The 16,159-nt window shown below is 38.8% G+C and overlaps 1 protein-coding gene across 1 annotated transcript; it reads left to right on the top strand.

Moving 5' to 3' along the window:
- Positions 1-5,003: 5,003 nt before the first annotated feature.
- Positions 5,004-6,295, top strand: LOC130738374 (carboxylesterase 1-like). The gene has a single exon (XM_057590345.1). The coding sequence runs from the start codon at positions 5,345-5,347 to the stop codon at positions 6,044-6,046; it is 702 nt and encodes a 233-aa protein (XP_057446328.1). The 5' UTR covers positions 5,004-5,344; the 3' UTR covers positions 6,047-6,295.
- The last annotated feature ends 9,864 nt before the right edge of the window (positions 6,296-16,159 follow it).

Here is a 16,159-nt window from a genome sequence, read left to right as displayed (position 1 = left end):
TCATTGCTTATGAAATAAATGTTCATAGAAAATGTTCATTAACGAAAAGATAAAAACAACTTAATGTGATTTCTAAGTTTTAAAAATATTTGTCTCATTTAATATATGAAGTGTTCTTTATTAATTACTGATTCATAAGGAGTTTTTGTAATTAATTTCTTAGACAATTCATTGAGCACATAGGTGTTACTATTTAAGATACCTTGTAAGAGGTAGTTGAGGGTTGAGGTATTTTTTGTTGTTACATATTGGGTTGGAGGTAGAATTGGCGGCTGTTTGTATGTGGTGCTGCAGCTGTGAGGTGAGTTTCATCAAATCACATCTCGAATTGGAACCCTGTGGTTGTGTGTTTGCAGCATCGCAGTGGAGTGCAGTGGAGCAGTGTTTTACAGTTTTGGATTGGTACGTGTCTAGAAAATCACATGAGTTAGGGCGGCACTGTTTTGGTAGCATTGACGATGTTCTTAATTCATTAGGGTTAGCCGGTTAGGTGAGAAACTCGGTAGTATATTTGGTTAATGTTCAACTATGATATATTCACATATCATATTTTATACACTTCATTTTTACCTATTTTTATTTTTATTTTTCTCATCTTATCATCCATCATATCTTATACTTTCTCTCTCTTACTTTTTCTTTTCTTTACTTCTCTCTCTCCTTCCCCCTCTTTCCACCTAAAGATGAGATGTGAACAAACAATTATTCGTTAATGTTCTACCATTATTTTTTACTTCTTTGTTGTCATTTTCCTTTGGTGAGAAATATGCATTTTGGCATGTTGAAATTCATTTTAAATTTTAATGTACTTTAAACTACGTCTTTCCAACCAATTAAAATCCATCTGGACCGTACTATTCAAGGCCTTTTTTATTCTTCCTGGGTCGGATATGGTTAGTTGGTGCAAAAATTCACAAAAAATGATTTTGTATGGCTGATTCGGCTCAAATTGGGAAAAATATCGTCGAAATCCAACTCAACGGAAACATTGCTATCAAAACAACAACAAAATTGAAAATAACATGGAGCCTAGGCGCCTAGCCCCCTATAAGTCTTTGAAGTGGAAAAAACACTAGCCTTTTAAAGACTTAGGTAGCGTTTGGCCCGACTTTTTTTTAACTTAAAAGTTACTTTAAAGCTAAAGATAAAAATAAGAGCTTTAAATATAAGGTTAAAGTTGTTTGGTAATTTTCATATTTTTCCACCTTAAATAACATGTGCTATTCACACGTACTCATCTAAACATTTTGTCAAACACTTGACTTGTGCTTTTATATACATGATCAAACCTTCACAAAGCTTCACGACACTTTTGCCCACAAGTATTATACAGATCAAACACAATGGTCAAAGCAAATCTAAAGGAAGCAATTTTGCAATTTTACAAAGTTTTCATCCACTCAAGTGACTCAACCCATCTTTCCAGACATGATCATTTCCCTGTTGAAAACACCAAAATTAACCCTTCCATAACACTTTGAAATTGATTTCGTCAACAATATCAGTAAAAATCAAAATAGAAACAAAAATTTGTGAAGAAGGAAAGGGTCTTGTTCCTGTCAATTTTTTTTAAATACCATGTCTTGGCCTGTGACCACCATGACAGAGTTCATCCTCCTTTTCAAACCATCACTTCCAAGTTTCATCCTTCTTTCTATTCGACCAGTTAGCGGATGCCCTTTGATAGCATGTAATGGTGAAGAACGAAGTTTGATGATTAGTGACTTAGCGATCCACACAATAGATGCATGAAATAAAATTTAGCCTTTTCAAAAAAGCTCCTATTGATAGCCTTGGCTTATAAGTTACTTTTCTTCATTTTCTTTGTAAAATTTAAGGAGCTTATTTTTTAAGGAGCTTATGTTAAAATCTGTTTGGCCCAACTTTACCTTAAAAGTGACTTTTAAGTCAGAAATAAGCTGGGCCAAACACTACCTTAGTTACGTCGCACACACACCATAAAGCTTCTCCCTTTCCACCTCTTAGCAAACCCTAGCCGCCACCACTATGTCTCTCTTCTTTGGAGGCCCGACTCCCTATTCGGCAGTGCTCGATTGTCTCATCTAGGTGGTTCATTTGCTCAACACAAAAGTGAAGCGGCGCAGTGATGAACCCTTGTGTGTGATTGGGCAACTAGGGCTAGCTGTGAACCCTTCCATGCGATTGGGTTATTTTTTCTGATATGTCATTCTTGATGAGGTTCCTCTTCGATTGTTTTATTGAGGTTGTTGTGGCTTTATTGTTCTTCTATTTTACGCAAGATGAAATTTTAATGAAAAAATTGCGTCTTTTTTCTTCTCTTCTCTCTGTATTATATTGTATTGAGGTTGTTTTGCTATTTTTTCTCTTATGATTTCACTCATCGATTACTATTTAGTCTACTTGATACAACTGCAACCCACAAAAATGGAGATCCAACCAAACCGATATGGTGAACGGACGATGTCGGTCCTAGTGGTTTGTTGATTCTCACTCGACAAAACTGATGCTCTTAAACCCAAAACTGACAAAAATCGTCTGATGAGCAACCCTACTTTAAACTCATATAAATGACAAAATTCAAATCCCAAACAACAAAAACCAAACAAATAAGATAACCCTCCAAAGTATTTCCCATTTGTATCATGCTAGGTTGAGTAAGGCATCTGATATCGGAAAAGGTAACACAAGAAAGAGGGTTTTGAATTGTGTTCACTAAAAATTGGAGTTTTCAAACGATTATAAGTTTAGAAAGAGTTTTTGCAATTGTTTGATGCAGCGGATATAAAAGCAGTAAAGTAAGAGACGATATATGCAGCGTTTGAACTTAACAACATTCTCCCTTTACTTTTAATTCTCCCTTGCTAGTCCCTTTTCCACTAGCGGCTAAGTATTCTCAACGCATGAGATAATCCAGTGCCTCAACCACATGCCTAGATCCTTCCATCTTTCTCCAAATCAATCCTTATATTTCTGAAACTGTCAACGAGACTATCAACAGGTAGGTAGATTGTTACAAATGATTTAAACAAAAAGATGAATTTTACATCTATTCATATAATATAATGAGAAGTGGATATTTCATCTTTTGTTCCTAGGAGTGATAATTTGACTACTGACTACCTTGTAAGCAACGCTTCCTTCTTCTCAAGTTTGGTTTGAGTTTTGTGAATGAATGTTTCTTTATAAAAAAAAAGGCTCAAATGCAACTTTAGCCCCTAACGTTTACAAAAATCACGAGTTTCAAAACCTCTGTAGACCCAGTTTTGTGAAGACATAGAGAACAAGAAATTCTTTCTTGGTGAACAAGTTTGTTTATTTGTATAAATAGATTAGCTGAGACTTTTGTTAGGCACCTCACCTCACCTATATAATCCTTATTTCTTATTATTTTAGTTAGGCTTAATTGCAACCTTAGTCCTTAACGTTTACAAAAATCACGATTTTAGTCTCTCTCCAGTGGCAGTGCCACGTCCCTATAGACTTGCCACATAAGCCTCCTCTGTTAATATTAGATAGAAAGACTAAGGTTTTTTGGTTTAGAGGGAAACTAAGAGGAAGGAAAGAAAATAAAAAATTGAGGAATGAATTTAGACTATGGTACAGTTCAAATTTATTTCCCGAATTTTGTGGTTTCTTTCCTTCACATTTCTCTCCTTCAAAAGTTAATTTTATACTTAATCAATTATTGCATATAGTACGGGTATATATGTAATTAACATTATGTTTTGTTCCATTTGTCTCACCACACAAAGTGTACATAATATTATTATCATGTTCCGTCATATTACGTTATGTTACATTCTGTTTGGGTTTTCAAACACAAACATGCATATTCCCGTAACATTCACCACCTCCACTACCAAGTAGAGCCCAGTTGCCTCCTAGAAAACAAGAAAAAAGTAGGACCCAGTTAAAGCTCTTCCAGCCCTTCACCTCGAGACCCCGCGTCATCTTTCAGCATGCATAACTTTTCCCACTAAACCCATGCCATTTTTCCTTGGCCCTCAACATCAGCCCATTGGAATCTCCTTCGTATGCTATTGCATTTCACTACAAAATCAAGAGCCATTTTGAAGAATGATAACAAATAAAGAGGGATAGATAGATATATGACATGTATTTTCAAACAAATCTTACCTCCGAATGAGAAGGTCATTTGTGGGGGGTGTCAATTGGTACATTTTTGGTCGAACTCGAGCCAAAATAGTCAGTTTTATCGCGTGAAAATATCAAAACACCAGACCCGACACTGATTGATTAGTGGCTACAAGTTGTTCGGGTTCGGTTTGCACGGGTCACAGTTTTGTTGGGTGGGTTCATATATACGGGTTGTTAATCCAGCAAAAAATCAAAAAAAAGATGAAGATGCACTACAAAGTTAGCTCCGCTTTGATGGTGCATGATGGTGACATTAAATGAAGCTCTACTTGGATATATCTCACTCATCTAGATGAAGGAACTCTTAGACAAATCTCACTAGCCTTCAAGGACTCCGATTTATGAATGTTAAAGAGAAGAGAAAAGTTGAGGGAGGAGACAAGTCATGCAACAAAGTTAGTAGTGAGGGGTAATGTGAAGTCGTGAACCATTTAGATGAGTTTTGGGAAGAGATGTTAATCGGTCGGTTTTAGTCGGACTCGGGTCAAAATAGTCAGTTTTGTCAGGTGAAAAACATCAAAACACCAAGACCTATCATCGAGCGATTAGTGGCCACGGATTGTTCGAATTCAGTTTTTCGGGTGACAGTTTTGTTGGGTAAATTGGGTTTCGGTCGATAGTGTTTTTTTTGGCAACCCTAATCATATGCTTCCTTTTTTGATACATCAAAAAGATAAATTATAACCTCCTAACTCCTACTGCATGAGTTACCATTCGATGACATTTACTTATATTTAGAGAGTACAATTTATGTTTTTAGTGTGACATAATTTATCATATTAAACCAACTCAGCCACTCCTTTCGAAAATTTTGTCCGCTGGAGGTAGAACACAAGGGACCAATCTAGATCACAAAAATAGTATAAAATTATCAATCAGCAAATATTTATGATCACCTTCTCACAATCAGAATCCATGTGATAATGATCCGTACTAGATCCTCAACCTCATCCTTAACTCAGATGGCACAATCACGCGCCCACACGATCCCAAGAGCCCTCCCTCACAAGATCCATCTCTCCCCATCGAGGTTCTCTCCAAGGACCTCATCATCAACCAATCAAAAGGCACATGGGCAAGGATCTACCTACCCCGCAAAGCATTGGATCATAGCTTCAAGCTTCCCCTATTGGTTTTCATCCATGGAGGTGGGTTCATCTTCCACACTGTAGACTCAACCATCTTCCATGATTTCTGCTTCAACATGGCAAACGACGTTGGAGCTGTCGTTTTATCCGTAGAGTACCGTCTCGCACCGGAACATAGACTCCCCGCGGCGTATGAAGATACTGTAGAGGCGCTGCACTGGATCAAAACAAACCAATCTCATGATTGGCTCATCAACCATGTTGATTATTCTAATGTTTTCTTAATTGGTAGCAGCGCAGGAGCTAACATTGCCTACAACGCGGGTCTACGAGTAGCTGCTGGAGATGATCAAATTTCTAATATCACAGGGCTGATATTGGTACAACCATATTTTGGTGGGACCCAGAGGACTGGTTCAGAATTGAAGCTGGCGAATGATCCTCATTTGTCATTGTGTAACACGGACATGATGTGGGTGTTGTCTCTGCCCGTTGGAGCTGACCGAGATCACGAGTATGCCAATCCTACGGTGGAGGATAGTCTTGTGAAATTGGAAAAGATCAAACGACTCGGATGGCGGGTACTGGTGACCGGCTGTGACGGTGACCAACTTATGGATCGACAGGTGGGATTGGTGAGGTTGATGGAGAAGAAGGGTGTGAGAGTTGTGGGACATTTCACGGAAGGAGATTATCATGGAGTTCAAGATAGGGAGCCCTTGAAAGCAAAGCAACTCTTTGGGGTGATAAAAGATTTTATTGGTAATCAAGAGTTTCATAATGGTCAGTCAGGATTGAAAGAAGCAGGGTCTTTTTAGATTGTTTTGTATGTCTATCTCCTTGCCTAGTCCTTTCTAAGTTGTTTTGTGCTTTGATTTTTCTAATTATTATTTGATTGTATGTTCTAATGAACCCAGCCTTATCATCCTTCAAAATCATGTTAATGGATGTCACAAATCATGGATTATAAGCACACTTAACGGACCATAGCCAACATTCATATCAACGATACTGTCAACGTTTTTATGAAGATGTAATGTATTCAGATTTGAATTTAAATTACAGGTCATGCATATCTTGGCTGATCCAATTCGCGGAAAAGAAATAATTTATTGAATTTTTTTTTTGATAAGCCAAAAATTATATTGAAGAGAAGTATAAGGGGTACTTCAACCGATACAAAAATAGGAAGCAAGAAAGAAAATGTAAGTACATATAAAAGCCCCAAAAAAGAACCCAAAGGAGCAAGGCTTGATAGGATATGCCTCATTAAAACCTTAAATTGAACTTAAATTTCTTAATTTCAAGTTGTAACTAAAATTGTAATTATGGAAAGAAGAAATTTGGGTTACTTGAAATGATCGGAGATTAATTTACGGCATTACATTTTTCAGCTTCAAATAATTCCAATCTAAAGGGGAAATAGCTGGAAATCAAGCGGCTCAAAATTAGGGTTTCAAGTAACTAGTCAACAATTTCAACATCGAATAAGGAACTATAAAATCACCAATTTTTCTTGAAAAAGGAATAAAATAAAAACCATGCTTGAACATACCTGAGATGGCGATGAAGTCATAATGGCTGCCACTGTGAAGAAGAGGATTCAGACCTAGGAACCTAGCCGCCCGTGAAGATGAAAAATAGGGAATATAGGCAGTGAGTCAAGGATAGCAATGCATTTTGAAAAATTCCTGTTGTTTTTAAAATTTTATTTGTGGCTTAATTGGAGGATGAAAATGGCACCTGAAAGATTTGCTTGGCCATCCCTAACTCTATGCGGCTCCTCAAAGAACATTTCCTTCCTTGTGTGATAACAGAAGCGAAGAGGACGCATGAATTAATCAACTATGGAAACAGAGAACCTATGAAATGAAACAATAAACAGAACAAAAGGAAAAGGCTAAACTTATAAGTAAAAGAAGTTTCTGCCCAAAAGGAACCCAAAGAAATCGCAGGAAAAAGGAACTGGAAAGATTTTACATGAGAGACAATGAAAAAAGGAACCCAGAAACGAAGAAATCAAGATGAAAACAAAGGGTTCATGGCTGAGAGCAAGAGAACTTGAAGAACAGAAAATAGTAAATCAACCAAAAAGGTGAGAGAAAACACAGTCTGCAAGGATGATGAGAAAGACGATGTCGCCAACGAAGCATAGACAACGATGACAGCTTAGAGGAGTAGACCGCGCAAATAAGACATTAGAAGACGAAGCTGAGAGAACGATGATAACAGGGAGGAGCATGTCTTGGTGTGGGTTTGAGTCATAGGAAGGATGATATCTCAAAATAGGTCTATGAGGAATAAACCGCGTTTTAGCCCGAAGATGATGAATGCATGGAAACGACGTAGTTTGAATGAGGGGAATGAGGAATGAGCTATGGATGACACACAGGGATTTATTAGAATTTCAGCCAATAAGAGGATGTCACGTCATATATTTAGGTTCCTAGAATGTTAGCTTAATGTATATACTATGGATTAGGTGTAACACCCCGATTTCGGTGGCGTCACTTTAGTAACCAAAAAGAAAATAAAGCGGAAAAACGTGAATATTTTTTTCGATTTGTTTAAATGATAAAATAAAGACTTGTCGAAATAAAGACTTGATAGCAATTCTGCAAGTGTACGGATTGATCGAAGTAATACAAAAGATTGTCGAACCACAAGGATAGTTGTTCATCAATTGCTTCTAAGAGTTCTGTGTTCAGAATGTGAAAAAGAAAGCCATATAAGTTTGAGGGTTTGTTGTGTGAATAACACACTTGTGATGAAGAGCAAGAATTATAATTCAGATAAAGAAGTACCCTGGACAAAGCTCCACTTAGTCCAATTATGGTTCTCAAATCAAATTCTTATATGAAGTTCAGAATCCTTATCCATGATGTTATAGCCTCTACCTCTACTTGTTAATTCCTTAATCAAGTAAATCATTCAATTTCATTTGCCAAACCTAATGCCTTAGTGCCTAGTCAATTCAATTGAAGAATGAAGTTTATAAGTTCAGGCCAACACAATAAGTTTCTACCCTTATTCCTAAGTGATAGCAAACAAATCAATCTCATCCCAAGTCCCTTAATCCTCACCAACTTCCGTTGTGCAAGAAGAAAGCAAAACACTTGTGTGCACTCAAGAGAATTGATTCAGAGAAAAGATACATGGAAAAGAAAATTTATTCATATAAGAAAATAAGAAGTTTAAACCATAATCAGAACTAAGGTTCACTTCACCCAAAGTACAAAGAGAAACTAGCCAAGCATGGCTAGGGAATTCATAATGCAAACTAAATGAACAAAAACCTGAAAGAAGAGGGCCAAGAAGCCTCCCACAAGCTCCAAGGAACTAAAACTCTAAGTTTTGTTCAAAAAAGTACAAGATACCTAAAAGAAATAACAAAATCCCTATTTATAGAGTTTCCAGCGGTAATCCACGCATGTGCGTGGCCTCCTCCACGCACATGCGTGGGCAAAACGCTCAAAATCGCACAATTCGCAGCATCAGATTTTGCCACCACGCATGTGCGGGGTCTCCACCACGCACATGCGTGGCCAATCTGTCAATTTTCAGCTTTTAAGTCTGTTTACCACGCATGTGCGGGGTCATAACGGCGCACATGCGTGGTCTTCACGTTCCAACCCCTTCCTCATACAGAACCACCACGCATGTGCGTGGCCTGAGGGGCGCACATGCGTGGTCTTCAGCAGTTTTTCAGCAGCTTTGTAACCTCCTTTTCAACAATCATCATTGCTCATTATTTTGCCTTCAACCATCATCATTAGCCATCAAGAGTCTATCAAACCTGAAAAGCATCTCAAAAACTCTATGATAACAACCATGTAACTCCTGAAAACTTCTCATTAATGGATATTTCCTCAATCCCACATTCAATCCAGCAAACAAAAACCCCCAAAAGCTCATCAACACTCATGAATTCAAAGGAATTTAGCTCAAAACTGACCATAGGAATTACTCTCTAACTAAACTAATAAAAAGACTAAATAAATTGATTAAAAACACCTAAACTAATGCAGATGCAATTATGAAATAAAAAGGGACTCAACTTGACTTAAAACTCAATAAAGGACTCAAAAAGGAAAAGAAAGAAACAAGAAGGACTCGATAAACATAGAATAAACCTCGGATCATCACACCACTATACTCAACGGCAGCTTGTCCTCAAGCGTAAACTCAAGGTGGCTTGTCCTCAAGCACAGAATAAATCACCCCTTCTTCAGCTGCTTAGGCTTTTCAAAACAAGATTCTTCACAAAACAAAAGAAAGGTCAAATGCACACTACTAAAGATGAGAAGTCAGCAAGAGTAAGCAAGACTTCCAAGCAAGAGCTCATCAACTTCCTCACATGTCAAGTACTTTCCTCACATTTTGGTGCTCTAACATATAAGCACAAAACTTCAGCCCTGGTAATCAATCAAATCAAAGTTAGTTGCAAAGTAGCAAGAATCAAAGGGAGACTGAAAATGGTTGTAACTTTGGCTAGGGTAAAGGTAGGGAAACCAAGAAAAATGATAGCACAAGGGGCTCTCAAGACATTTTGGTGCGAGTGACTTCTTTATTCAATACAACCTGAGCAGAATGTTAAGACTTTGGGATTCCTTCCTTCTTTTTATTTTATTTTCTTTTTCTTTTGTTTTTCAATTGTCAAGGCACTTGCCCTTCTTTCGACAATTCAGCTAGCTTTTTTTTTTCTTTTCTTTGTTAGGAAGGAAGTCCTTTTATAATTTTACCTGCTCAAACAAAACCATAAGACACTCACCAACAACACAATTCACCATAGTTTGGGGGCCAAGAAAAATTATTCAATTATAAGGCTCAACTTGGGCAACTAGGGAAAAAAAAATGCAATTTCAGCAAAGTTCTGAGGCCAGAAAGAATTTCCTACCAAGTCTCTTCAAAGATTCAAGCACTAAGCAACAACCAACATGTATTTCAAAACAGAGCTAAGTATGTGCAAGCATGTTAGGAATAAACTTTGAGACACTCATCACTCCACAAAAACAATAGGGTGTTGAAGTGAAACACCCTTTCTTATGAACTCAAGCAAGTAAGATCTAGCTAGCTCACCTTCCAATCACAATAGTATGTACAAAGACCACAAGATAAAACATGGAAGTATCATCAACTTTCAATAAGAAGCAGCTAAGTCAAGGGTGAAACCACTTAAGCAAGTTCAGCATAGCAGCAAGAAACTCAAGGATATTCATACTGACTCGAAGGTAAAAAGAAAAAACATGCAAAAGACTCAATGCACTAATTACCTAAAAAGAAAATGTTTATTTTTTTACTTTTTTATAGAGAAACACAAAATTAAAGCAAACTCAAATTCAAGAAAAGCAAACCTGGACTTGGGTTGTCTCCCAAGAAGCTCAATTTTAAAGTCTTTGATAGACTACCCCGGATTCAAAGTTCTATCCAGGGTTTATAGCAAATTGCCTTAGACCCTTTAGATCATGCAAGTTTTGACACAATTGCATCATCATATTACCATGCTTTCCATTGATCCACAGGTCCTTGAGATTGATGCTAAGACTTGGAGTTTCCTCCTCATCTTTCTGCATTTTGTCTCCAAAGACAAAATCTTCTATGGATACATCATGAACATCATCACATTTAATCACATTTTTCATTTGTTCACCCATTGTAATATCACTTTCTGTCTCAAGAACATTGGTGAAGTCTTCTTTTGGGAATTCTTCTTCACTCAGTGGCTCCTCACTTTTCTCCACAATGTCACTTTCATGGATAGTAAGTGATTGTTCTCCCTCCTCCAAAGCTTGAGGGCAGAAATATTCTGGTATCCCTTCAGCTATGGTTTTGGCTATATGTTCCAACTGAGTCTCCAAATTCTTGATGGAGGCTTCTTGATTCCTTAAGCTGGCCCTGGTTTCATTCATGAAACTCTTATTGGTAAGTACCAAATCAGCCACCATCTCTTCTAAGCTCTTTTTTCCACTCCCATGATATTGATGAGGTTGTTCTTGATCAAATGGTTGATGTTCAAAATCTCCATAATATTGATTACTTGGTAGATCCCATGGATTGAAATTATCATCACATTCCCAAAAGATATCGGGGTGTCCTTCCCATCCTTGGTCATAGTAATGATGTGGGTCATATCCATGGAATCCACTCAAATCAAAAGCATCCATTGAACCTTGTAAAAATCACTTTCACACAAACAAGTTAGTAGCACCGATTCAATGAAGCAATAAAAATTTCAAGCAATAAAACTCAAGAATCAATCAACAAAACAAAACTATCCCCGGCAACGGCGCCAAAAACTTGATAGCAATTCCGCAAGTGTACGGATTGATCGAAGTAATACAAAAGATTGTCGAACCACAAGGATAGTTGTTCATCAATTGCTTCTAAGAGTTCTGTGTTCAGAATGTGAGAAAGAAAGCAATATAAGTTTGAGGGTTTGTTGTGTGAATAACACACTTGTGATGAAGAGCAAGAATTATAATTCAGATAAAGAAGTACCCTGGACAAAGCTCCACTTAGTCCAATTATGGTTCTCAAATCAAATTCTTATATGAAGTTCAGAATCCTTATCCATGATGTTATAGCCTCTACCTCTACTTGTTAATTCCTTAATCAAGTAAATCATTCAATTTCATTTGCCAAACCTAATACCTTAGTGCCTAGTCAGTTCAATTGAAGAATGAAGTTTATAAGTTCAGGCCAACACAATAAGTTTCTACCCTTATTCCTAAGTGATAGCAAACAAATCAATCTCATCCCAAGTCCCTTAATCCTCACCAACTTCCGTTGTGCAAGAAGAAAGCAAAACACTTGTGTGCACTCAAGAGAATATTGATTCAGAGAAAAGATACATGGAAAAGAAAATTTATTCATATAAGAAAATAAGAAGTTTAAACCATAATCAGAACTAAGGTTCACTTCACCCAAAGTACAAAGAGAAACTAGCCAAGCATGGCTAGGGAATTCATAATGCAAACTAAATGAACAAAAACCTGAAAGAAGAGGGCCAAGAAGCCTCCCACAAGCTCCAAGGAACTAAAACTCTAAGTTTTGTTCAAAAAAGTACAAGATACCTAAAAGAAATAACAAAATCCCTATTTATAGAGTTTCCAGCGGTAATCCACGCATGTGTGTGGCCTCCTCCACGCACATGCGTGGGCAAAACGCTCAAAATCGCACAATTCGCAGCATCAGATTTTGCCACCACGCATGTGCGGGGTCTCCACCACGCACATGCGTGGCCAATCTGTTAATTTTCCGCTTTTAAGTCTGTTTACCACGCATGTGCGGGGTCATAACGGCGCACATGCGTGGTCTTCACGTTCCAGCCCCTTCCTCATACAGAACCACCACGCATGTGCGTGGCCTGAGGGGCGCACATGCGTGGTCTTCAGCAGTTTTTCAGCAGCTTTGTAACCTCCTTTTCAACAATCATCATTGCTCATTATTTTGCCTTCAACCATCATCATTAGCCATCAAGAGTCTATCAAACCTGAAAAGCATCTCAAAAACTCTATGATAACAACCATGTAACTCCTGAAAACTTCTCATTAATGGATATTTCCTCAATCCCACATTCAATCCAGCAAACAAAAACCCCCAAAAGCTCATCAACACTCATGAATTCAAAGGAATTTAGCTCAAAACTGACCATAGGAATTACTCTCTAACTAAACTAATAAAAAGACTAAATAAATTGATTAAAAACACCTAAACTAATGCAGATGAAATTTTGAAATAAAAAGGGACTCAACTTGACTTAAAACTCAATAAAGGACTCAAAAAGGAAAAGAAAGAAACAAGAAGGACTCGATAAACATAGAATAAACCTCGGGTCATCAAGACTCTACAACGAAAGATAAACATAACTAATGTACAATATATTTACAGCCCCCGCTGTAAGTAGTGAACCACGTCACGAGTATCCTCCAGTGACGGGAAGTAACCTAAAGTAGTGCCCGTGGGCAAATATGTACAAGCCAGAATAAAAGGTCAAGTGTTCGCAACACAGTCCTCCAAAAAGAAAGTAGGTCAGCCCAAAACGGCCTAAACACGACCTCCTAGTCCGACCAACTCTTTGTGATTTCCATAAAGAAAACCACACAAAAAGCTAACGGTCGGGGACCTACCCTGCCGCAAAATACGAACATGACGACCAGAGCTAATACGCTACTCCTACTCTAATTCTGTCCAGAGAAGTACACCCCAACACTCCCAACTACATGCTGGCATGATCATCGTCCGAATCAGAATCCAGGACGACTAGGTCAATGTCTGCAACCATCCCCCCTCTTGCTACTGCAACATGCTCCTGAGCTGGTCTCGCGGGTCCGGGATCCGATCCAAAGTCATCAGAAACAGCAACAGTAGGTGAGCTAGAGTTCGATGAAGTCCCTCCCACAGGCTCCTCCTCCGAGGGGTCCTCGTCGTCAGAAGACGACGGTGGTGGTGGTGCTCCTACACCGGGTCCACAGTGCACGCCGGGTGGCGCAGGTTAAAGCTGACAGTGTAACGTGTAACACCCCGATTTCGGTGGCGTCACTTTAGTAACCAAAATAAACTTAATGCGGAAAAACGTGAATATTTTTTTTTATAATAATAACTAAGACAAGACGGAATTAAATAAAACCCAACAATAACAAAAATCAGAACTAATATACAATATATAAACAGCCCCCGCTGTAGTAGCAACCTCGTCACGAGTAACCTCCAGTGACGGAAAGAAAAGTGCAACGCCCGTAGGCAATATATACAAACCAAATGAAAAGGTGAAGTGCCCGCAACACTATCCCTCAAAACTGAGAATCAGCTGACCCAATGGCCTGAAAATAAGACTTCCTTAGTCCAACCAACTCTCTGTGATTCCCGTAACGAAACCACACAAAAAGCTATAGGTGGGAAACTACCCTGTCCCGAATGAAACAAATGATGTTCAGAGCTAAGACTCTACTCCTACACTAATCCCATCTTGAGGAGCTCACACTAACACTCAATCCTACATGCTAGCGTGATCGTCGTCCGAATCTGAATCCAGAACGACTAAGTCTAGGTACATCATCCGTCCTCCTCTCGCAACCGCGATACGCTCCAGTTCCTGCATCTCAACCCTAGTTCCTCCCGAAGGATGAACCATCATGAATCAGCCCGCCAAAGACATCTGACAAAGGGCGTTTGTTCGCCAAAGCACACACAGAAGACGCGAGGGTCAACTCCAAAGAATTATATAAATAATACCACCAATAGATACCATTAAAGGAATAGCCACTTAGGCTTATAACTAGGGATAACATCCTAGGGTTGCATTATTCCACAAAGAATATAACGACAGTAAAACACAGTTAACATGCATCAAATAGAATTAACAAGTACCAAACACACTCATCAACTATGTCAGTATGCATGTTGCATGAAATGATATGCAGGTTAACCCAGTCAACCAATATGCAATCCGGAACGGATGGGCATCAAACGGATCAATCCTAGCACCAGCAACGGTGGGACCATTTCTGCCCGCGTGCCTCTTACACCACACAAAGGTAGCCAGATCAGCATAAAACCCGAAGGCCTGCCATTCGGTCTGCTACTAAGAGTCACCTAGCAACGCTCTTACGCGGAAATCCCGGTCTTATAACCATTTTGGAATCCGCCGTGGTCCGGTATCTCGCCGTGTTTAAACCACTTAATGAGTGCATGCAATGCAGTGATTAGCCAAACAACGTCTCCGACCTCACTCGACACGTCGCCACGTGTTCTAGCTAAATTAATGTCTCTAAAAGCTTACCCTAAGGTAAAGTCGATTCTGCGACAAAATACAATAATCATAAAATGAGTGCAACCACTCACGATGACTCTTCGGGTCATCAATGCTCTCACGAAGTCTCACGCTTCAGTGAAGTTTCATGCTCTCACAAGGTCTCACGCCTCAGTGGAGTTCCATGCTTTCCACAAGGTCTCACGCCTCAGTGGAGTATCCCGCATTCACAAGGTCTCACGCCTCAGTGAAGCTTCATGCTGTTCACGAGGTCTCACGCCTCAGTGAAGATCCATGCTTTCCACAAGGTCTCACGCCTCAGTGGAGTATCACGCATTCACAGGGTCTCACGCCTCAGTGAAGCTTCTCGGCTCATCCCTTGGATGGCTAACAAACTGCTCAACGAGCGAAGGAGTACCAACATACTCAGAACTTACCAAACTCCTCAACACTTGGATCCGACGACACTTCTCGTTTTCCAAAAACTAAGGTTTGCATCCGAAGCTTCCTTTCGAGTTTATTATCTTTATTTAAAGATTTAGAGGTTGTTTAATGTCTTATGAGTTTTCTTTTCAAAATAATATCCTTTTTAGTCTTATCGAAATTCCTATAAGTTCTCGGAATCCCCTAATCCCCAAATGACTCCAGAGAATGTCTCGATCCATACACATCATAACAAGGCCCGAATCTCATTCGTCCTATCAAACTTTCTCAAAACTCTCAAATAAAAATCGGCATGACCTGCCCGCTATTCTCACGATTCAGAATCTCAGATTCCAGTGCAGAGCATATTTAAATCATCACAATCAACAACATGTCATATATCAATAAATCGCATCATAAACACTTAGCACTTAGCATATAAAGCATGCACCACACATCCTAGATTACCCACATAGCACATAGCATGTAAGACAATCTCAAAAACATTCAGTAGATGAATCATCTACATTGTCAGCCGAAGCCTCAGAAAGCATTTTCCAATCACACACAATTCCAGTGCATAAATAGTAAACAATGTCGAAACATCGACCCTAAGCATTAACTAGAGATTCAGTGAGAAGCCCTCACCTGTAGATTCTCCAGGACGATCTCCTAACACTTGTTCACAATCAAAGGCTTGCTCCTCTGGGAATTCCTCAAAATCACCTTTAGAGCAAAACCACAGAAATACTATCAG

This window comes from Lotus japonicus, chromosome 2 (genome assembly GCF_012489685.1).
Source record: "Lotus japonicus ecotype B-129 chromosome 2, LjGifu_v1.2".
Taxonomy (NCBI): domain Eukaryota; kingdom Viridiplantae; phylum Streptophyta; class Magnoliopsida; order Fabales; family Fabaceae; genus Lotus; species Lotus japonicus.
Note: the sequence above shows the minus strand (reverse complement) of the source record. Positions and strands in the feature narration are given on the sequence as shown.

Excerpts from the sequence above, each read along its gene's own strand:
- LOC130738374 (XM_057590345.1), top strand. The coding sequence starts at position 5,345 with ATGGCAAACGACGTTGGAGCTGTCGTTTTATCCGTAGAGTACCGTCTC.